We start from the raw sequence: 24,314 nt of genomic DNA, 5'->3' as shown, positions 1-24,314 counted from the left end.
CCTCCGATTTATTATCTTATGTATTATGATTTTAAACAGCCAGAAATATTAATTTAGAAGTTATATGCAAAACGGCTCGTTTGGGTTGAGAAAATATTTTACATAGAAGAGCGAACAACGTTTCAACCTTCTTCGGTCATCGTCATGACCCTCATCGTCGATGACTGAAGAAGGTCGAAACGTTGTTCGCTCTTCTATGTAAAATATTTTCTCAACCCAAACGAGCCGTTTTTGCATATAAATTCTCAACAAGTGGGTTTCTCGACATCACTGATAATTTAGAAGTTAATTGAATCCTGGTATTTATTAAATTTATGATATTTACCAACTAGATTGATACACACAGTTTTTTTTCTTAAGACAGATAAATTGAATATACAAACAACAATACAATTTATAATAGTGGTTATTACAAATAATTTTTAAAAAGTTTACAAACAGTGCTGGTTCTTCTATCTGATCTGGAATTGAATCTTTTAGCGGCAGTTCATGATGAACGAATGAATTCTCTGTTGATATACAGGTACAATTCACTTGACGGGAAGCTAGCTAGTTCTGTTCTTAGCTGACCTTAAAAGATTTATATGCTAATTTTTCATCAAGGAAGATATGTCATGCCTTCATAGAAATACTGACGTCCGAAGTTAATTTTCTGAAGTTGATTGGTTGTAATGTTCGAAATCTGTAAATATTCCTTGTCATATATCTGTAGTTTTCCAATTAATAAACGTTTATCAAATATCAAGTCATCCCGTAAGTGATGTCTGAAAAGCTAATACAGGAAGTTCATCATCATTTTTATCTTTGTAAAAAGCTTTAATGACAAAAATATGTAGTAGAACATGCATAAAAATGTTCAAACAAATAGAAGAAACTAACCCAATACACTTTTTCAGATCATTAATCAAATAACCATTACGAAGATGGATGTGTCTGAGGAGCACATAAGACATATAAGTAACTGGTGATGTTGTCGCACAAACACATTTATTTCATTTAATAGTTTCCCTTTATAATTTAGGTGTTTCTATATATATTTATCAATAAGTTGATGACATCTAATTTGTTTCGACCAGTATATATCAAACCATCCCAAAGTAATGTCCAAAAATTTAATACAGAAAGTGTATCATCATTTCTTCTTTATATAAGGCTTTAATGACTAAAATATATAGCAGGACGTGTATAGAAATGTTCAGACAAATAAAAGAAACTAACCCAACTCCACTTTTTCAGATCATTAATCAATTACACCCTTATAAAGATGGATGTGTCTGAGGAGCCCATTAGGCATATAATGCTTTATGAGTTTAAGAAAAGCAATAGTGCGGTAGAAACTACACAAAACATTCAAGGTATTTATGGTGCAGAGTCTCTAAATGAAAGAAAATGTCGAAGGTGGTTTCAGAAGTTCAGATCAGGTGACTACAGCTTAAGTGATTCGCCATGTTCTAGTCGTCCTGTTGAGTTTAATGATGACTTGTTACTGGCTGCACTTGATGAAGATTATGCTGTAACAGTTGAACTAGTACAGAAGTGTGATTTAACCCATTTAACAGTTCACTGTCATCTGCAAGAGCTTGGAAAGGTGTTAGAACTTGGAAAATGTGTCCCCCATGATTTGAGAGAAGCCAACCTTAGAGCAAGAGTGCACATTTGCACTTCTCTGCTCTATCTTGAACATAGCTCACCTTTATTGAGCAAGATAGTGACTGGAGATGAAAGATGGATATTTTATAAAAATGTTAAGTGCCGTAGACAATGACTCATTGCAGGTAAACTGGCTAAAGCACAGCCCAAAATGAACATCCACCCTAGGAAAGTCTTGCTAAACGTTTGGGAGATATTGTTGGTGTGATTCACTGTGAGTTGCTTTCATTCAATGTAATGATTTCATCAAACTTCTACTATCAACAGGTAGAGTGCTTGAATGTTGCACTGAAAGAAAGGAGCCATCCTTTGATCAGTCATAAAGGTGTTGTGTTAAATCAGGATAATGCATGGCCCCATACAGCAAGGATTACATCTGCAAAGACTGAAGAGCTAGACTGGTAAAAACTTCCACATCCTCCTTATTCTCCAGACCTTGCTACATCTGATTATCATCTATTCCAATGAAGATGTCAAAACTATTTTCTCTGTATTCTTTTCCTACAGACCCTATGAATTTTACAGAAGTGACATTCAGAAGCTTGTGAATCGTTGGCAGGAAGTAATGAATAATAATGGAACATACATTATTGAGTAAGTAACATTAAAATCGCTTGAAATACTTTCTCTTTTCTGAACCCAAAATGGGACATTACTTATGGGATAGGCCCGGCATGGCCAAGCGTGTTAAGGCATGCGACTCGTAATCTGAGGGTCGCGGGTTCTGATCCCCGTCGTGCCAAACATGCTCGCCCTCCCAGCCGTGGGGGCATTATAATGTGACAGTCAATCCCACTATTCATTGGTAAAAAAGTAGCCCAAGAGTTGGTGGTGGGTGGTGATGACTAGCTGCCTTCCCTCTAGTCTTACACTGCTAAATTAGGGACGGCTAGCACAGATAGCCCTCGTGTAGCTTTGCGCGTAATTCAAAACAAACTTCTTGAATCAATGGACTAGCATTTCTAGTCTGATGAAGTTGCTTAATCCCAGAAATGTTACTATGATTCCACTCTGTAAGGCACAGGAGAAGTCTTAATATAAGCACATCTCCAATCTGTTGAGAGACAATGGTCAGGTATCCTCAGACATTACTGACATCCTCAACACGTGCCTCAAGTACTATAGCTGACTATATTCGGCTTCGACTGTGGGTGAGGATATTTGGTGAGACATCATTCAGTTCTTGACAACCCTTAATCCATCACGGTCTGACGACGTTTTGAAACCCATTACACTAAATGAATTTTGGGTGGCTATCTGGTAAGTGTCTGGGACTGGATGGCTTACCAGTGGAATTCTATCACCATGTATGGCATATTACTGGGCCCCTTTTCATTAGAATTTTTTAACTACTGTCTGACCCGTGGGTCCATGCCTTCGGGTACGCTGGATGGATTAATTATGTTAATCTCTAAGGATCTCTCCCAGTCCAAAGATATGGCATACCATATCACTCTTGAGTGTGGATGGAAAGATTATTTCTGAAACCCTGTATACCCATTTCAGTGTTGTCATGCCGTCTTGTCCTTGACATTGAAATGTGTGAGGAAGAAGTATCCATCAAAACTTGGTACTTCTATATGACCTGTTACATTATATCACGGACAGGAGCATCCCTAAAATTTTTGTGTCACTTAATCAGAGTAAGGCCTTTGATTGAGTTACCACAAATATTTGCGGTACGTTCTGGAGAGGTTTGGTTTTTTACTCCAGCTTATGTACGAACTTTCTATACGTCTTCTTCGAGCATGTTCTTAGTGAATGGATACTTGATGCCCAGTTTAACATCTGTCAGGGTGTTCGTCAAGGACGTCCATTATCGCCATCTCTTTATGTGTTAGTGATCGTACCTGCTCTCTCATCTGTATCACTAAGTTTCAATGTGTGGCCTTCGTTTCCCAGGTGGGGCATCCATCAAGTATGTAAGTTATGCAGATGATATGAACTGATTTCTAGAAAACCAAACATACCTGGGTTCAACAAGGGCGATTGTTAACAAGTACTCTCAGGGTAGTGCAGCTCAGCTCAACTACACTAAGTCTAGGGCTTGGGAGTTGGGCAAGTGGGCCTCATCTGCAGATACTCCATTTGATTTGGCATGGGCTTCCTCTCCAGTCAAGTGTTTTGGGATTCCCTTCATTGCCAGTCCTGAGGCTGCCTGTGGGAAGATGGTATAACGTGTCAGTTTGGCAGTTCAAGATTGTTACAGCCCTGCTAACTTGTTTGACAGAAGCGGTGAAGAGGAGGCTTCTCCACTTGTTATGGTATCTTGGCGAGATACTTCCTCTGAACGACTGCTGTGCGCGAGCTGTTGAGTGACATGTCTGTGGAGTGGTAAGACTGAGACAGTGTCTTTAGTTAAGCCACCCTTCATGAGAGGAGTGGACATCCCACGTGTGTGGACCGAGTGCCTTTCTTGTCCACCACTATATGCTGTCTCTCTTGGGAGGATCATCCCTGTAGCCAACTGGCTCATTTCCTGATTGGTTCAGACATTTTTGTGTTTCACCGGGCCTGAATAAACCAATGTGTTTTAATTCTCCCACTTGGTATGCTGACACTGTTGCAGCGATCAGACGTTGTCACGCTATGCCACGTGATATTCCGGCGAATTCCAATACTCTCTGCCGTCTGCTTCCTCCAGACTGTATTCACAGGATAGAGCAACACCACCCCGCTCTTCCATGGAATGTTGTGCCATGTTGATATTTACATTCAGGGTTTCATGACATTTTACCGGTGAGAGAACGATTATACCTGTCCAGTATCAGTGTCGCCGAGTCATGTCATACTCAGGTATAGTGTCCTTTACATGTTGGTCCTTTGTTGGACATCGGACGGAAGAAGGTGGCTCACCTTTTCCGTGTCCCATCGATCTCGGTTGAGACCGTTTTGATCACTTGCTGATCCCCGTTCACAGTGTCCTGGCCTTTACCTTTCACATCCCCATATCAGGATCATCTGGCTTACCCGTACTCAATTCCTTTTTGAGGGGGCTCCAGTGTTGTTCTGTAAAATAAGACCAGATACAAACTGTTATTCCGCCTTGATGCGAACTATTAGTTACTGAATCGGAGGGACTCTTTATCATTGTTGGTGCCCGGACGTCTCACCGGTGTGCACGCTTGAGGGTAGCGGAATCAGACTGATTTTCTAGATTGTCTGTTCTATGTAATTATTGTTTATTTGTATTTTCATAATTTTTTTTTATCTATTTTGTGTGTACATTTTTGTATCCTATAATTTTTTTGTACATATTGTATATTATGTGGAATGTTTGTTTGTATGGCTGTTTTTTTGTAATTAAATCCTTCTTAATTTTTGGGTTTTTAAATTTTTTCTTTAAGCTTTGTATTTCATTTTTTTCTGTAATTCTCTTTAGTCATTTGTAATTTTCTACTTTCATTTCTGTTGTTTGTTTTTTGGATTTAGTTACTTGTACATATCAGTACATATTGTTTTATGCGCCGATTCATTTTTTAATTTAATATTTAGTGTATATATGCATGTGTGTATACATATCTTTTTTTCCAATTTCTCCTTTTGTAATTTTCGTGTTCCCTTACATAGCTGTATGTACTGTATATTTATGTTTTTTGTTATTTCATTCCATATCATTGTTGTACATTTTTGTATACACTTGGTGTTTTGTTCCTTGTATTGTTATTGTGTATAATAAATTGAAAATCTGGAATGCTAACTTCAAGAGGTAAGTTTTATCTTACCACCAGATGTCAGTACCTTTCATTTTTATTTATTTATTTATTTCATTTTAATGTTTATATTTTTCTTATTCTCTCATGGGAGAGCAGTCACCTTCCCACAACAGGCAGTGAAGGGTGATACAGATGTGGGATGTTGAGCACCCACATCTCACTCTTCTAATTTCTAATTTTCTTATGTGAGACTAGCGAATTGGAGCTGCAATGTGGGTCCTATTTCAACAGTCATTTCCAAAATATAGGATACATTTTATAATCTCACGTTGTAACACGTACTCTAGAATCACTTTTTCGAGAAAAAAAATGTGCAGCGTATTTTTTTAATTTCATGCAGTGTGTTTTGGTTTACGAATTGAATATTGTATGGTTATAATATATATATAATTGTTTTAATATTTACATATTTTCCACTAGTTATTTTTTTCATTAGAGTGGTAATATCATAATGGTTCCTATTACATTGTTTTTACCTGTAAATAGATGTTTAATAATTAGTTAAATGTTTCATGGATCTGTTACTTATCTAATAATTGCCACCAGGAGGTCAGATTGGCTGATTGACATACCATTATCACATTTTATTTATAATTAATATTGCAATGTTCTGTCTTTCTTTGTTCAAACCTCTTATTCTTCAAATAGTGAACCCTGTACGAACTTATCTGACACAATAGTTACACTTCACTGTCAGATTTACTCACTGATTCGAAATGCAGAGTTTGTTTTAAGGGCAACGGGACATGAACTTTGTAATCCACAGTCTTGATACGTTAACCACTAGAACAGTTTTCTATAGAGACCGAAGAAATTGTGTGTATAGTTTTGTCTCTTGTAGAAATGTTTGTTTCGTGAACGAGATGCTGGTAGGTTAAGTTACATTTCATGGAAGCAGACATGCGCATAACAATTAATTAAAGACATTTTAATAAATTAAGTCTGTGTTGTAGTACACATAAGAAAGGCATTGAAACTAGAGAACAAAATAGAATAAAAATAAATCATCTGTATGAGGTTCTTCCTGTTTCACAGATGACCACATAGCTCTTTTAAATACACCTGTAAATCATCTCTATGAGGTTCTTCCTGTTTCACAGATGATCACATAGCTCTTATAAATACACCTGTAAATCATCTCTATGAGGTTCTTCCTGTTTCACAGATGATCACATAGCTCTTTTAAATACACCTGTAAATCATCTCTATGAGGTTCTTCCTGTTTCACAGATGATCACATATTCACCTGTATAGATCTGTGAACTACTTTTAACCATTTTTTGTAGCTTATAATATGTTTCATCTCAACAAAAGATTTGTTTTAATAAAATAACAGATGATTTTGTTTATTTTTTGTTTCAGAGTTTCACACAGGCAACACTAGGGCATTTAGGTAATACCGTTCCTACTTTTTGACTGATAGTCCCGAATGAAAGTGGCTAGACATCATTAAAACGCCATCTATTGCGCTACCATTTGATGATCGAATAGTGAGATTTGACTGTCGTACACAATACACCTATGACGCATGAAATTAGGAAGCCTCTTTGGTGGGTAACTGTAACGAACCGTGAATTGTTGGATTCACAGTCCGGGTTTTGTAGTAGCTGTTCTAAACTCAGGCTGATATTTTACTACAACCAAATCTTCCAGTGACCGCTTTGACATTAAAGTCACATGTATGCATACTTTCAACCAAATATTAGTGCTAACTGGTTACAGAACAATGATAATGACCAATACTGAACTCTACAATATCATATATTCCTTATGGTTTTTGCTTGTTTGAAGTTAAATATTCGAGTAATGTGAATGACAAAACTATCTTTTCACCCGAGAACTCATTCAAGTGCAGTTTGTATTCTTATAGGTGAAAAAAACTACTGCTTCTTTTCGTAAGTAAAATATTTGATAAGAGTTGAAAATTTAAGCTTTGGGTCAAAACTCCTCAATATAGAATTAGTTATTTGACAAAAGATCAAACTGTTAATTATTTATTATAACAAGAATAAACTGTGAAGAATTTCTATAGTCATTAAGGCCCTCCAGAGGGGGGGGGGTCAGTATTAAATTGTTTTTGTTTGTTTTTAATTTCGAGCAAAACTACTCGAGACTATCTGTACTAATTTAGCAGTGTAATACTAGAGGGCAGGCAGCTAGTCATCACCACCCACCACCAACTCTTAGGCTACTCTTTTACCAACGAATAGTGGGATTGACCGTCACATTATAAAGCCTCCACGGCTGAAAAGGGTGTGACAGGGATTCGAACCCGTGATCCCCAGATTACGAGTCACATACCTGAACCCACCTGACCATGCCAGGCCCAGTATTAAATATATAAACTGGAAAGTTAAAATCCTTGGTTAGATTCCTGCTAAAACATAAACGGTGTTATATTAATATTGTCTTTAATTGATATTTTACCAGTGATCTTAAAGAAATCTGTTCGCTTTTTCAATTTATGTAAAACTTCTGCTGTTCATTCATCAAACAAATTTGTTTAGATAAAAACAAAGTACCGTTGAACAAAAATCATATATAAAAACAAGCTTATTACGTTGTTTTACAGGTTTATAGATAACAAACTCTTCAATTACCAGGTTTACAGATAACAAACTCTTCAATTACCAGGTTTACAGATAACCAACTCTTCAATTACCAGGTTTACAGATAACCAACTCTCCCATTACCTGGTTTACAGATAACCAACTCTCCAATTCCCGGGTTTATAGGTAACCAACTCTTCCATTGCCAGGTTTATAGATAACCAACTCTCCCATTACCAGCTTTATAGATAACCAACTCTCATATTACCAGGTTTATTGACAATCAACTTTTCCATTACCAGGTTTATAGATAACCAACTCTCCCATTACCAGGTTTATAGATAACCAACTCTCCCATTACCAGGTTTATAGATAACCAACTCTTCCATTACCAGGTTTATAGATAACCAACTCTCCCATCACCAGGTTTATAGATATTTGGTATCATTTGTTTGAATAACTTTAAATTATACAACTGTTGATCATTCAGTATACATCGTAAATCAAAGACATTGAAGTAACTTTTCTCAAGTTAATTTTCTTCGTATAATCCTTCTCTAGTGGCAGTAATTAGTCTTTTGTAAATCGAACACACTAATCTCATAAAGGGTTACCCATGGATGTAGTTCCGTATCTCTGACCAGTGCTTTCTACGTGTAGTGTTAAAATATATATGGATTTTACATACCATCACTGTGTCCCAAGTTAAGGTTCAACATCCAGGATAACTCAAGTAATTAATATCAACCGCTAGTACAGCGGTATGTCTACGGATTTACAACGCTAAAATCAGGGGTTTGATTTCCCTCGGTGGGCTCAGCAGATAGCCCGATGCGGCTTTGCTATAAGAAAACACACACAAACATTTAATAAAGTCAACACCACAACGATGTTACTAAACTATAATGCAATCAACTGTGGTATTTTATTAAGACAACAATGTTAGTAAACTATAATACAACCAGCTTTCGTAATTTATAAAGACAACGATGTTACTAAACTATAATACAACCAACTTTAGTATTTTATTCAGACAACAATGTTACTAAACTATAATACAACCAACTGTAGTATTTTATTTAGACAATGATGTTACTAAACTATAATACAAGCAGCTTTCATATTTTATTGAGACAACGATGTTACAAAAGTAAAATACAACCAGCTTTCTTATTTTATTAAGACAGCGTTGTCACTGAACTTTTATGTAACGTTAGCACTTTTGTAAATAATGCTTTCGTTTGAGTTTCTGAAACTGTTTGTATCACTCGTAATGTAACTGCTGGGTTTAATTATAGTCACAGTGTCCATTGCTGTAAACAGTTTTTCAGTATGTTGTTTTTGTAAATCTTCAAGGTGAACCCTCAGTTTGAGACTTACATCTTTAATCCCCAGTACAATATTTGGTATATCATTTTTGGTACGCCAAGACATTTATCAAAGTTCTTATTTCCAGTATATATTTTCAAACAAGTCAAAATGACGAGAGAAGTTTGTATTTCCCTTTCATATTCTCAGCAGTGATAAATCTGTTTGAAGAACGTGGGTCGTGAGATCCTAATGGAATACAGCAATATGTTATTCTCTATCACACACAAGTGAAATCCTAATGGAATACAGCAATATGCTATTCTCTCTCACACACAAGTGAGATCCTAATGGAATACAGCAATATGCTATTCTCTATCACACACAAGTGAGATCCTAATGGAATACAGTAATATGCTATTCTCTATCACATACAAGTGAGATCCTAATGAAATACAGCAATATGCTATTCTCTATCACACACAATTGTGAGATCCTAATGGAATACAGCAATATGCTGTTCTCTGTCACACACAAGTGAGATCCTAATGGAATACAGCAATATGCTATTCTCTATCACACACAAGTGAGATCCTAATTGAATACAGCAATATGCTATTCTCTATCACACACAATTGTGAGATCCTAATGGAATACAGCAATATGCTGTTCTCTGTCACACACAAGTGAGATCCTAATGGAATACAGCAATATGCTATTCTCTGTCACACACAATTGAGATCCCAATGGAATACAGCAAGATGCTATTCTATGTCACACACAAGTGAGATCCTAATGGAATACAGCAATATGCTATTCTCTATCACACACAAGTGATATCCTAATGGAATATAGCAATATGCTATTCTCTATCACATACAAGTGAGATCCCAATGGAATACAGCAATATGTTATTCTCTATCACACACAAGTGAGATCCTAATGGAATACAGCAATATGCTATTTTCAATCACACACAAGTGAGATACTAATGGAATACAGCAATATGCTATTCTCTATCACACACAAGTGAGATCCTTATGGAATACAGCAATATGCTGTTCTCTGTCACACACAAGTGAGATCCTAATGGAATACAGCAATATGCTATTCTCTATCACACACAAGTGAGATCCTAATGAAATACAGCAATATGCTATTCTCTATCACACACAAGTGAGATCCTAATGGAATACAGCAATATGTTATTCTCTATCACACACAAGTGAGATCCTAATGGAATACAGCAATATGCTATTCTTTATCACACACAAGTGAGATCCTTATGGAATACAGCAATATGCTGTTCTCTATCACGCACAAGTGAGATCCTAATGGAATACAGCAATATGCTATTCTCTATCACACACAAGTGAGATCTAATGGAATACAGCAATATGCTGTTCTCTGTCACACACAAGTGAGATCCTAATGGAATACAGCAATATGCTATTCTCTATCACACACAAGTGAGATCCTAATTGAATACAGCAATATGCTATTCTCTATCACACACAATTGTGAGATCCTAATGGAATACAGCAATATGCTGTTCTCTGTCACACACAAGTGAGATCTAATGGAATACAGCAATATGCTATTCTCTGTCACACACAAGTGAGATCCCAATGGAATACAGCAATATGCTATTCTCTGTCACACACAAGTGAGATCCTAATGGAATACAGCAATATGCTATTCTCTATCACACACAAGTGAGATCCTAATGGAATACAGCAATATGCTATTCTCTATCACACACAAGTGAGATCCCAATGGAATACAGCAATATGTTATTCTCTATCACACACAAGTGAGATCCTAATGGAATACAGCAATATGCTATTCTCTATCACACACAAGTGAGATCCTAATGGAATACAGCAATATGCTATTCTCTATCACACACAAGTGAGATCCTAATGGAATACAGCAATATGCTATTCTCTATCACACACAAGTGAGATCCTAATGGAATACAGCAATATGCTATTCTCTATCACACACAAGTGAGATCCTAATGGAATACAGCAATATGCTATTCTCTATCACACACAAGTGAGATCCTAATGGAATACAGCAATATGCTATTCTCTATCACACACAAGTGAGATCCTAATGGAATACAGCAATATGTTATTCTCTATCACACACAAGTGAGATCCTAATGGAATACAGCAATATGCTATTCTCTATCACACACAAGTGAGATCCTAATGGAATACAGCAATATGCTGTTCTCTATCACACACAAGTGAGATCCTAATGGAATACAGCAATATGCTATTCTCTATCACACACAAGTGAGATCCTAATGGAATACAGCAATATGCTATTCTCTATCACACACAAGTGAGATCCTAATGGAATACAGCAATATGCTATTCTCTATCACACATAAGACACCTTTCTTTTAACACCTTTCTTCATTTTCAGGAGGCTACTATTTAGAATACCTTGGTGTCTTCTTCAACTACCATCTCAGCCGAGCTTAGCCTTTTCTCCTTTGCTTGCAAATTGTGGAGTGCAATTGCTGTAATTTTAATAGCAAGCTAAAAAATTAGCTAGTCTTTATGTGAGTCTTCAGAATACAAACAGTGATCTTTCTTTACCTTTGTTTGGTAGTAATGATAATATTTTTACAGTCTAAAGTTTTGGAAATAATTATATGAAAATGAACTGCACTGTAGTTTAAACTGTAGTTGGTTGTTATGTAATAAATTTAAAGTGCAACACCTATAAAAATGCAAGCAATCATACTCTCTTCAGTTGTAATGGTAATAATCCCCTAATAGCTCATAATACTGGAGATTGGCTAAGAATATTCTATGCAAAACATTGTGGTTAGGCTTTCTATTTTTGTAGAATATGGTATGTGATACTGGTGTTGTTAATAACCAAAGTTGAGGTAGAAAACTAAAATGAAGTATTTTAGTGTATATTCTTTATGTGATAGGTGAAGGTTGAATACAGATCTTTTCACTGTGTTACCCCAGCTGGAAATGGATTAAGAGGAGCTACTCTTCAATGTAGAAATGGAATCTCAGTTCCATGCTGTAAAGGTTGCATGTGAGGGTCTTCCTCATTCAATTTAACATATGAGGAGCAAGAATTGTGCTGAAGGGAAGAGCATAAAATTGAAAAACACAATTGTGATGAACAAACTGTATCAAATGTCTAGAGGATGGAGCAATCAGGATGTGGTCATCCACAGTTCAGGTGAAAATGGCCAATGGAGAGAAAAGAAATCTTCTATCTAAAATTATGGAACAGCCAAAGATCAGTTGAAGGATAATAGGTGTTACTGGACACCAGCCCATGGTCTTCTTAAGGAGCACAAAGAGACAAAAGTAAAACCCAAAAAAAGTTTTATACTTCCTTGACAGTATCTTTGGCCACAAGATCTTTTATCACATCCTTGAAAACAAAGATAGATTGTGGGTCTGAAGGAGTAGAAAATAAAATGAGAAGAGAAAAAATGAAGTGGAAAGAAAGAAGGTGGATGAGAACTTGTAGAATTAACATGTAAGTGCAGAAGAGTGACAAACAGATGTGTGAATATTGGGCATGACCAAACAGGATAGTTGCTGACAAAAAATGCAACAAATCTGACACTGAGTAGTGGGAGGACAGGAAGAAGGGGAAAGTTTCAGAGGTGAAACAAATATATTAGAATAAACTGAGTCTGTCAAGGAACAGCAAGGCTGTGAAAGATGAGAAATCAGAGAAAGTAAATAAGGCTGATGCCAAGCTGCTTTGGCCCATGGACTCCAGAGAATTAAGAACACCACTAAAGACATCAGGTCAAAAAAAGGATAAGAAGTAGGTAGTCATGCAATGGTAAGGAGTGTATCCTGACCAAACAGGTCTCAACAGTAGAACTAAGTAAGTAGGGTACAATATATATGTAAAATGGCTGGTATGGGTTGAGAAAACTCTATGTTGTTCGCTCCTCTACATAGAATTTTCTCAACCCATACCAGCCATTTTAACATATATATTTTTCTCTACAAGTGGGTTTTCTCATCATCATGAATCAAACAGGGTACAGGTCATCATGGTCAAAAGAGGGGAATAAATCTCTAAAAATCATTCTGAAGCACAATGAAGTACCTCAGACATAAAGTATAGAAAGGAAAAATACCATAGAAGGGTGCAGAAAAGAAATTGCAAAACTGGGAACTAAAGAGCTAAACAGAGGAGAAGGGTTCACTCTCTAAGCAGATACAGATCTCAAAAACAGATAATCTAAAAAAAGGAAAAACAAACAGTTGTAAGTTAGGACATGGAAGTGTGAAGGTCAAGGCATGTGGGAACATATGCAAAGCTATTCAAAAGAGGAATCAGCATGAACCCTACTGTCAGGTGAGGTAGAAAGCATTAAATAATCACAAGGATTATAATTATTGAGCAAAGAACATGATGATCACAACACACAGGTTGAAGAGAATGAAAGCAATATGATGCATGATGGATTCCACAAAATGCTGTACAATGGTAGCAACCTCCTCCACAATAAACAAGCTTCCCACAAAATGCTGTACAATGGTAGTAACCTATTCCATAATAAACAAAGTATAAATAAAACTTGTGTGCATAACACATCGCCCATACAAGACATATTTGAAGTAATTATTCCTTGAAAATTCAGGACAAAAATTAAAGCTTTTGTAACAACAACAACAACCAAAAAAAAGCAAATCAATGTTTCATAAAGAAATAAAAATCTCATCCAATTCAACTCAAAAAGTTTTAACAGGTCTGCTGAGGAAATGAATGAAGTTATCACGAGTGCAAGCATATAGGGAATTTACTGCACATGTATGTTGTGTTGCCCTCCTTTTGTTGGAGAACTATTGTTTCATGATGTCATCATGCACCTTCATGGTCCACATTAAACACACAACTTTAGATAGGATTTAGCACAAGGCTAGTGGCATGTAAATCTGATAGACTGAAATGTGAGCGAAATAGCAGTTTTGTGTATGATAGCAAGTATTCTCTCAGTAACTGTCATGTTGTGCTCAAAGCAAATTTAGTAACTATTTTAACTTGTGTTCTCACTTGGGAATGCATTGGTCCTATTAAATGAGCATACAAATTTACATATAAATTATATTTAGGTAAAAATACTAGATACATGTGTTAACCTAAATGTGGTTGTTCATAAGGAGTTTTGAGCATTAGGAAAATTTTAATATAATTAATATTGAAAGGATACACTTACAAGCAGTTCTACAGCAAACAACATTGTTTTTCTCCAACATGATAGTTTCCCATAAGCTCTGAGAGTTAGACACCTAATATAAAAGATTAATTTTAATATTAGAGATATTTTATTTCATGGGTACATCAACAATGTAATAAGTTTTACAATACATGACAAATGTGTGTTATGAGTCATAAAGATATATATACCAATAGTTTATGTTCTAGTTTCTATAAAAAACAAAGATATACTGGACATTTAGTCAACAGCTTCAAAACAAATCAAGTTTTTGCATCTGATTCAACAAGCAGAAATAAAATTTTATAATAAATATTAAAAACACAGTAATATCAAAATACATCTTTCATTACAGTATTGCCTTAAAACTCCAACACCAACATTAAAACCTGAAACAGTTGGATCACAATATTCTGATTAACTTAAAAATAAACATTATTAAGTGTAACAATATAATGATAGGTACAATAAACATAATACATACACAGATTCAATATTTTTAAGAGAAGATATTATAAAGAAAGGATCAAAGATAAGTACAAATATTGCATCTTTTAAAATAATAATAGCAACCAAATAAAAACAATGAGAAACTGTTAATGGTTAAATATGAAGGGGTTGATGTTATTAGAGGCTTTCTTTAATAAAAGCTCCATAATCTGGAGTTGAGAATTTTTATTTAAACTTTTCAAGAAATATGGGGTAGTTGTTATTCTCATTGTATAACTGGATACAAGGACTCAGCTAGATTATTTAAGTGATATCTACTCCTAGTTAAATTCCATGTGTTCATTCATGTATTTGTAGGTAACATGTAGACTGTCTCCAGCTTTAAATCATTAGTACAACATAATACAAAGGAGATGTTAAACTTGAAATTATAATGTATACTAAACAATAACTACAAAGTATAATTGATATGTCTGTAATTAAAAATAAAGTTTTTAATCATATGATGAGTATCTTATTACACACTAGTGAGGACTTCTCAACAGAACTTAACAATATTTTATTGTATAAATGTGTGTGTGTTTTTTATATACTGTCCCTTTTATCCAGTACACAGGAATGGTGCTTCTATGTAAATAATGTAATGAAATATGTATACTTCACAGACAGTAAACAAATTTGTGACTGAATTAGGAAAATAATTTCTACTATCTTTAAAGTTCACTCATCTTGTACTTACAAAAAACTGAGAATAAGCATTCATTGACAAAACTACATGAGTGAACAAACCTACAAAAATGCTTGAACAATTTAGAACTTATTAAAACAAGTGCAGTCTTCAATAGATCATAGGGTGACAAAAGTATACATGAAAAAAGCTCTCAATATTTGTTTTCCCTTTTCCAAATGTGTTGTTGAATCACTTGGGAGGAAATTTAAACTCAGAATGTCCAAGCAGTTAGTAATAAGTACACCAAAACCTTTTAGACTTTAGAAAGTGAAAATAAAAACAAGTTGGCTGGTGTGATTTTTATTCAAAATTAAATTCATAGATCCAAATAGATATTTATAACAAAGGAATTCACACATTTACACTTATAATGCACTAAGTAAAACTGCATGATTGTTATATTAAACTAGAGAAATTCACACTAAAAAATTAATACTTTACACAAAAAACTCACATCTTCATCCCAATTAAGGTCTGCACACTAAAGTGATAAACTCTGACCATCCAGGTTAAAATCAACCCACAGATCTGAATCATATGGTTTTTGAACCTATTAAAAATAATGTGTTGCTTATAAATATAAATAGTAGTGTGTGTAAATTTATGCATATATACACCCACCCCTAAAAGCAAATTATACCACATATGAAAACATAAGCTGATAGAATTGTAAATGTGAAACGTGGTACACACCGCATATGTTCTTGAACATTTTAAGGGTTTTATTGACAAATTTAATGTTATCTTAACAAAGACTAATGTCTGCATATTAAAACTTAGCTGACTTAACCTGTCATGAGAAATCACATCTTCTGCCTCCAACACAAACCTCTCTTTGTTACATAACAGAAGCATAAAGTTTTACAGAAATTTGTGTATCTTAAATATAAATATATAAAAACACATTAACCTTATAATTACAGGCACCCTTATACTGTGCACATCATAAGAATTTATGTTCTAACATTCCAAAATTAATAAAGCAATCTTATTATCAATGAAGTTAGTATCACAGTTTACATTCTAGTCCAAAGTTTTATATTATCTATGTTTTAATTTCTTTATTTAAAAACAACCCTTAAAGGAGAAATCTTAAAATTCAGTTTGATGAACAATTTCACAAAGTTTTAACTGTTAGATTTTCTAGCTGTGAGTTAGATATAGCAAGTACACAGAGAGAAGCTAGATTAATTGTTCTGTTTACACAGTCTTTGTTCAAGCTACTTAGGAGACACTGGAAGGAAAGAGAAATAAATTTCTTTGGATTCTAAAACATCAAAATATTAAATTTTGTGACAAAGTAAAAAACTTACTATTAAGAATATAACATCCTTTGATGAAAAGTTAAAATGTATGTATATTTTTTCTACTTTTAATTTTAAATATTTCATTGCACAATATGTTGATGATAACACTCAAAATATTCAAAATCTGAGTGCAAATAACTAGAATACAAAAATAAAGAACCTTTAATTAAAATAATATTATTTTCGGTTTGCAAATTATTTGTAATCTTTAACAAAATTTTGCCAGGCATTGTGAAGATATATTAAGAAAGCTCAGAATTATCATATTGTTGCACTGTTTGTCATATCTTAATACAAACTATGCCAAATGGCCTATCCATGAGGTGAAATAAATGAAAGGATAATTTAAGAAAAAATAATAATTTAAGTGTCCATGAACCACATGTACCCTTTTAATACATTTTCTAAACTATTTATCCATCATATTACTTGTGAGCCTACAACCTTCCCAGAAAACAATTAACCACAAATATCATTAATATTGTAGTTAATATCACATTGTCTTTACACAGAAGATGAGTGATTCTCCAAAACTTGTGGTAAGCTCTTTTGTCTGATAGTTGTAACAGAAACAACTATAAAATTATTCAATATTATTAATACATAAATAGTATTTACACAACATAATAATTATTTTTTAAAATTATCTAGTTACAACAGGTGACTGATAACAAATGTTACAACAGGTGACTGATAACAAACGTTACAACAGGTGACTGATAACAAACGTTACAACAGGTGACTGATAACAAACGTTACAACAGGTGACTAATAACAAAACAACAGGTGACTGATAACAAATGTTACAACAGGTCTGTATGAATAAAACTAACAATTAATTTTTCTTACATACAGTTAAGGGTATGATTTTAAAATCCTACAGCAGCTACCTTATTTTAATTTTGTTCAATTGAATTGGCCTGGAAAGGAGTACAATTTATAAATTGGAGTACCTGAATTTAATAAAAGCTGTTTAACATTTGTTCCAACAAAAAAAATTAAACTATATTACCTATAGGACAAAAGTCAGAAAAAGCATTTAACATTTGCAAAAAACTGAGATCAAACTTAGAATTCAAGTCTTGATGAGGAGATTAAAAATTGTTGTTCCAGTCTTAAACATTTTCAAGCACAGCAAATATATATGTCCCTAATTTTGAAACTGACAGATAAAGAGGAAAGCAGCTGGTCAACAGCAAAGTTTCAGGTTATTCTTTTCAACTGATACTCTTGTAATAAACCTACAAAGCAAAGGTATGGAGCAGATTTTGTGATAACAGGATGTAACTAGTGAATTCATTAACAACTGGCCAACATGATAAGAATGGTATTAAATCTGTAAACTACATGTCAGCATGAATACTGCAACTGAGTCAAGAGAATTAACTATGTACAACAAGATACATACATATACATTTATTAATGACTATGATCTCTTAAAAACTCAAGTAGCTAGAATGGTGACATTTTTTTTTAAAATCTGAAAACACAACTTTTATTAAGACTCAACTGGTTTCCTACCTTTTAACTAAAAGTTGTAAAAAGGGTTTTAATAGACATTGCTTATTCATTTTATTTTTATTTCATATATTTTTGAAAGCTAAACAGAGGTTATCTAAACTATCTGTCCCTAACTTTTACATGACAGAAGACAGCTAATACACAGTATCTACTAATGGTCTATTGATATAAGACCAAGTAGAGACCATGATTCTTAGAGTGCAACTATGTTCCCAAAGTCTGGAGAAACATTGTTTCGTAACTGCCATTAACTGGTGTTACACAAACCACTAAGCCACGACCAACCATAGACTTTTACATAAAAAGAGAAAATATGTTACTGTGTAACACTAGGGGAATTCAGGATATTTCAAAACATATTTCCTTACAGAATTAGAACTTAAAACTTACATACTATTAAGATATAGATTATTGGCTAAGTTTTCATGCCATAGTAACTGGTATAACAAACTCTCCATCATCCATAGTAAACAATAGCCAGGTTGAAAGAGTTAAACTTAAGCACCTTGCTTCATGATTCATTTTTATTTCTAATAATATTTTAAGTGATCAAAATTTTATTTCTTAGTATATAAACAAACATAAATATCTTATTCTAATAAAATACATCCTAGTATCATATATTGTTTCAGACTTCTGAACAGAGAAAAAAAGCTAATTGTGAAAGTGTTGCTGAACTAAACTAAGAGTTGACAAAGCTTAATTTTGAGAAAAAGAAAGATATAGTATTTTCAGTAAATTTTAAATTCCTGATATGTTTCTTTCTTTCTTATGGCCACATTTTCAATTTTCCATTTAGATTTTATGAATGAATTAAAGAAAAACAAATGATTTTTCAACTATTTTTTTCTATTACAAAGTTTCAAGAAATAACATCAAGTTTAAAGTATATTATATCTCATTACTGATATTCACCACTTGTCATGCTATCAAATGCTTATGACAAAAACTGAAATCCTTTTACTAAAAAACAACTTTGTGCAATTATAATAAAACAGTTAAACTTCCTTAAGGCAGTAAGCTAACAAGAACTTAGAAATTATATTGTTATTTAAAACATAACAGAGCTTCTTAAGACATGTTAATGCACCAAATATATACTTGTAACAGTCTTGTAGCAAACTACCCACAGTTGTTTGTTCAATACAAACTGAAATTCAGATGTATCACTGCTCACATGTTTTCTGTCTTACACACTTTACATTTGATAAACTGGTTTTGGCTAAATTTATGTTCCTGCACCTTGATGTAATTTTTATAGCAAATTAGTTTGTTGTTAGTGTGAAAGTATATATACCCCTTGTCTTTCATTACAAATATTAAATATTATAAATTCAAACAATTATTTATCTGTTAGTAAGAACTAGAGTATACAAATAATTACTAAACATTATATATCAAATTTATACACACCTTGTAACCACCAAAAGTAACAGATTTACAGATGAATGAATACACCCTATGTTCAAAGAAAGAAAACACAATAGTTAATTAATAACCTGCCTATAACTAAATAAATGTTTCCATAGCTAATACAAAAATCTATGGCAAGTCAAATTTTGTATACATGTGTAAAGAAGTAACATATCACTTAATATATGATTAAGAACTGAAACTATTAATGTTTGGAGAAACTCCATAATTACAGAATTGACAAAAGCAAAGACAAGTTTTTTTTGGTTTTTTTTTTGCAAATACTTTTGAAACATACAGTTTTTTTTTGCAAATACTTGTGAAACATGTCTTTATTTTTCTCAATTCTATATTACTTGACAGGTTTTTACCTTATAACAGTAATTATAAATTTTTTATTAGACAACTTATTTTCAGATGTTTATAATTACTTCCCATTTATATTTGTGACAAAACTAGTAACTCTACCTGCTGTCATTTTCAACTTTCTTAACTCAACTAACAACAAAATATGGATGCTGCAAAAATGGGAATATGAAGAAACATCAATCTTGGTCATCCAAAGTTTCAAACAAAAAGAACATTGAGAAGTGAGAAAACTCATCACTATAAACTCAGGAAGGTCTAGAAACATGGGACAGAATGATGACCAAATCCCCCAGTGCTACGGGATATGAGAAACAGATGAAAATAAAATCTTGGGAGAGGGTGATAAATCCTTTGACAGTAACTTTGCCTAAAAGGTTTGACATTGCCTTAGACAAATATAAGAAAGAAGAGAAGGGATAAGAATGGAAACAACAGAGGATGAAGAATTATGAGTTTTATCAATGGATAAAACTTGGCAGAACAAATTCCAGAACTTTATAAAGACTTTCTTTTGGGTTTCAAGGGCCAGGAAAGCAGAATTCACACTGTCATGAAGGTTACCATTTTAACAATATGATTATAATTGTGCTTTAAATTGACAAATGAGTACACAGTATTAATGTTAAGAGCTTAATTTGCAAAATAAATAAAGATAGTATTCAGAAACTATTTTGGTGTATTTTTAATTATTTAATAAAATATATTATATGTATCAATAAAACATCAACTGTCCAAGCCATGTTTTCAATTTCACAAATGTTTGGAATAATTTTCACTGACATAAATATTCTATGCACAAAAAGATCAATGTCCCAGTCTGTGTCACATTTCCATTTCTTCTTTGACTTGATCCAATCATGGTTTTTCTCTTAATGACCTTTCAGAATAGATTCAGTTTCATCTCTACTGCTGCAGGTTTCACATTTTTCATCACTTGAGACTTCTTGGGTTTGTATGTCAAAGTACAATCGTTTTTCTCTTTTTTCAGTTAATCTAGGTTTTCTCACTTTTCTACCAATTTTACTTTTGTTTAAATTGTAACTTTTCTGTTTCCAAATGCTTTTCTCACCCCTTTCACAAATATAATAATTTGCAGAATGATCTAGACTTACAGCATGCTTATTAGCATCACAAACTAGTTTTTGTGTTGTGTGTATCCTTTTGCTTAGGACATTCTCACCTTGGAGTTCACTGAGATTCCAGTCTCCAAACTAGTTTGTCCATGTGACAAGACAGAAAGAATCTTCCATCACACTCTACAAATTTGGATACTTTATAAAGTGCTTTTCCAAAAATGCATCTGCTCTTTTATTCTCCAAGTTGAAATCACTAAATGTACTGAAATTAGCCATGAACTCATTGTGAAGAAACTGAGTAAACTGTTTTGTGATTTCATCAGTGTTTATTTTAACTCTGTCAAATTCAACAAAGGAGTTGAGAATCCTATTCAATTTCCTTTAAGAAATGTAACACTTTACAACAGCAAGACTTGCTGGGAAAAAGCAGATATTGTCTCTTACTACAGTTTATTATAATTAGCACTTTTTTCAACAACGTCTTGGCCATTGCTAGTAATTCTGTTCTATACTGTATTCTGAACACCATTTTTGTGCTTGTCACTTAGTTCTAGTTAAGAAAGAAGCCTTGTTGAAGAAAACCTAATGCTGATTTTATTATAAGCCAAGAGATCATCTTCCTGCAATTTATATCAATCCAATTTGAGCTTTGTATTCAATGTTTTCTATATATCTGGTTTCACAACAAGATTGAGCAGTTTTTTTGTGATGACAAGAAACTTACTTGAAGTAAAAATGTATCTCAAGGCAGCCCCTGTGGATATTAAAACATTTATTAACGTGACCTAAGAAGGTTTAAACGTTGTTCTCTACTTTATTTTAATAAAAGTTTTAACACCCGAACCAGCCATCCTAAGATACATGAGCACAATTTTCATCATGGTTTGGACATCACCACCCAGAAGAAGAGTCATGGGCTTGTCTGATTGCATTTTCTCAAGATAAGGTTGAACTAGCTGCTGACAAGGGGTGATTGCTGCAGTGATATCAGTGTGTTTTATCAAACTGTACCAAAATAATCAGACAAAGACTATTTTAAGAAAAGGCCTATTGAGTTCCTTTTACAAACCATCAGACATATATTAGGTCTAAACACAGGTTCATGATACAGGTTGATTTATTTGATACAATGTAGAAAAAAATTATTATTTTTTTATGATATATATGTATGTATATCATCAGTGAGTGAACACACCGAAAATGTCTACTCAAAACCACTAATAATAGACCTACAACAAACAGATCTATTTGAAAAACGAATAAGTTAATGATTTACTGGGCCTAACAACAATACATTGGAATGAGCAGCCACATGTGTGGCTTCACAGTTCCCTGCCTAAACTGATAACTCTTATCATTCAGTATCAAATAAAAATTGATGTTGAAAGGTTTCATGCAAGCAATAAAAAAACAAAAAAAAACTGGACACATCTTAACTCTTAACATCCAAGTGCCAAATTGAGAGGCAGTATGGAGGCAGCCAGCTGCATTAGGATGTGATGTTGTAATAGGGACAATTACTAAAAGGAATGAATGTGTTTTTCTGACATGAACTGTAACCTGTTAGGATTGAAAATATAAAACACTGGTCACGATGTTGAATACATATGGTATATTATATGATGAGATCAAAATTGTTACTGATAAGAAAACTGATTCAATAATCATGGAAGATTTTAATTTTACACATTTAATGGAATCATATAGAATGTAACAGAGAGAAAATTTATTGGAGTGGTTCAGATTTTCTATACCAACTGGTGCTGTTTTAGTTTCTAGAAGTACTTCAGGGATTAATGCTTGAGTTATCTTTTAAGTGTATAATTAGCAATTTATCTTAATTTGTTGGTGAAATTAATCTTTGGGTACATCTAACTGTATTGAAGATTCTGAGGTATTACAGAATGAACTAAGTAAAATGGTAAGTTGAACAAATGTTTGTTAAATGATATTTAAATACAGTAAGTACAGGATAATTCATTTGACTTAAGTTAGATCACACATTCAATAAAGATGGAAACTAGCTCAAAGCATGAATAAAGAAAAAGGTCTTTACATGGTAGAAAACAATTCACACAAGCCATTCAAAAAAAGTACTTCTTTGTTGCTATAAATATAGCGAATATAATTTATGATGTATTTTAAAACATCACAATTAAACGATTTAAAAAAGATACCTCCTTATGTTAAGTCTCACTTGGCATTCCAAGTGAACAATTTTGGTCTTGTTATCCAAGATACTGACTTAATGAAATGTGTTCAACTAGGATTATTCCAGGGATGGAAGGATTACTTTATAGGGGCAGGGTAAGATCTTTCATCTTATTTTGTTGAGCTATACTCTGATGATAACTTAAAAGGACAACAGATTAGGTCTTGGAATGGACCAAATGAATTACATTTAAGGTAATTTCATTTTTCTAACAGGATCATTGAGTTATGGAACGAGTTGTTGTGAGTAATTACTTACAGTAATAATACTTCTCTAAAATCTGAGATGTAATACTACAAGCAACATCTTATAGCTACATTGAATTTGCAATAAAATACCTGTGTATAGTAATTAAAATCTACCTTGCATATCAACACTAATTTTAATACTACTACAAAAAAGAATTCTTACATTATACTCGAGGTTTCCTTGCCAATGTCAAAGAATGCAGATAAAGCCTGTTTTGATCTGATTTGCACACACCATAGTCTGTAGTAAAAATTATATCCAAATTAAAAAAAATTTAATAAATTATACAAATCAGAGCACCTGAGTAAAAGCAAAATTTATTTATTTGATACTAAAGTATTGGATGTTTCAATATTATTTTAATCTAAACAACTCAAAACTGACCCAAATGTCAAAATCCATAAACACACACAGTTAAGATTATAATTTGACTACTTGTAATTTATGCTTGAATTTTTTTTAACTTATCAACTTTTAAATTGGAAGGAACAACAACATGATGTAGTCATTATTAACCTGGTAAAAGAGCATTCTAAA

The 24,314-nt window shown here is 33.3% G+C and overlaps 1 protein-coding gene and 1 long non-coding RNA gene across 9 annotated transcripts in view; one reads left to right on the top strand and one right to left on the bottom strand.

Moving 5' to 3' along the window:
* Positions 1 to 20,909, top strand: part of LOC143249230 (uncharacterized) — a 95,011-nt gene extending 74,102 nt beyond the window's left edge. For 2 of the 4 annotated variants that reach the window (XR_013027660.1, XM_076498715.1), the window contains one exon: positions 20,331 to 20,909. Coding sequence is in view for 1 of the 4 variants with exons in the window: in XM_076498715.1 (XP_076354830.1) it covers positions 20,331 to 20,458 (128 nt within the window). In the remaining 3 variants the exon portion in view is untranslated. Of the gene's footprint in view, positions 1 to 480; positions 746 to 6,728; positions 6,917 to 20,330 lie in introns of those variants that run through there. The other 2 variants (XR_013027661.1, XR_013027662.1) reach the window with 2 other exon arrangements.
* Positions 448 to 24,297, bottom strand: LOC143249231 (uncharacterized). 5 transcript variants are annotated; one of them, XR_013027665.1, is made up of 6 exons: positions 23,940 to 24,064; positions 19,872 to 19,917; positions 16,085 to 16,180; positions 14,451 to 14,523; positions 8,604 to 8,757; positions 553 to 682 (listed from the first exon to the last, which is right to left on the bottom strand). It is a non-coding gene; the product is annotated as an uncharacterized LOC143249231 (long non-coding RNA). The 5 variants fall into 5 exon arrangements; XR_013027666.1 differs by lacking the exon at positions 8,604 to 8,757 and having other exon boundaries at positions 448 to 587; positions 14,445 to 14,523; positions 23,940 to 24,056; XR_013027663.1 differs by lacking the exon at positions 8,604 to 8,757 and having other exon boundaries at positions 561 to 682; positions 23,940 to 24,053.
* Between the last annotated feature and the right edge of the window lie 17 nt (positions 24,298 to 24,314).

The sequence above is a fragment of the Tachypleus tridentatus genome, chromosome 4 (assembly GCF_004210375.1).
Source record: "Tachypleus tridentatus isolate NWPU-2018 chromosome 4, ASM421037v1, whole genome shotgun sequence".
NCBI classification, from domain to species: domain Eukaryota; kingdom Metazoa; phylum Arthropoda; class Merostomata; order Xiphosura; family Limulidae; genus Tachypleus; species Tachypleus tridentatus.
Note: the sequence above shows the minus strand (reverse complement) of the source record. Positions and strands in the feature narration are given on the sequence as shown.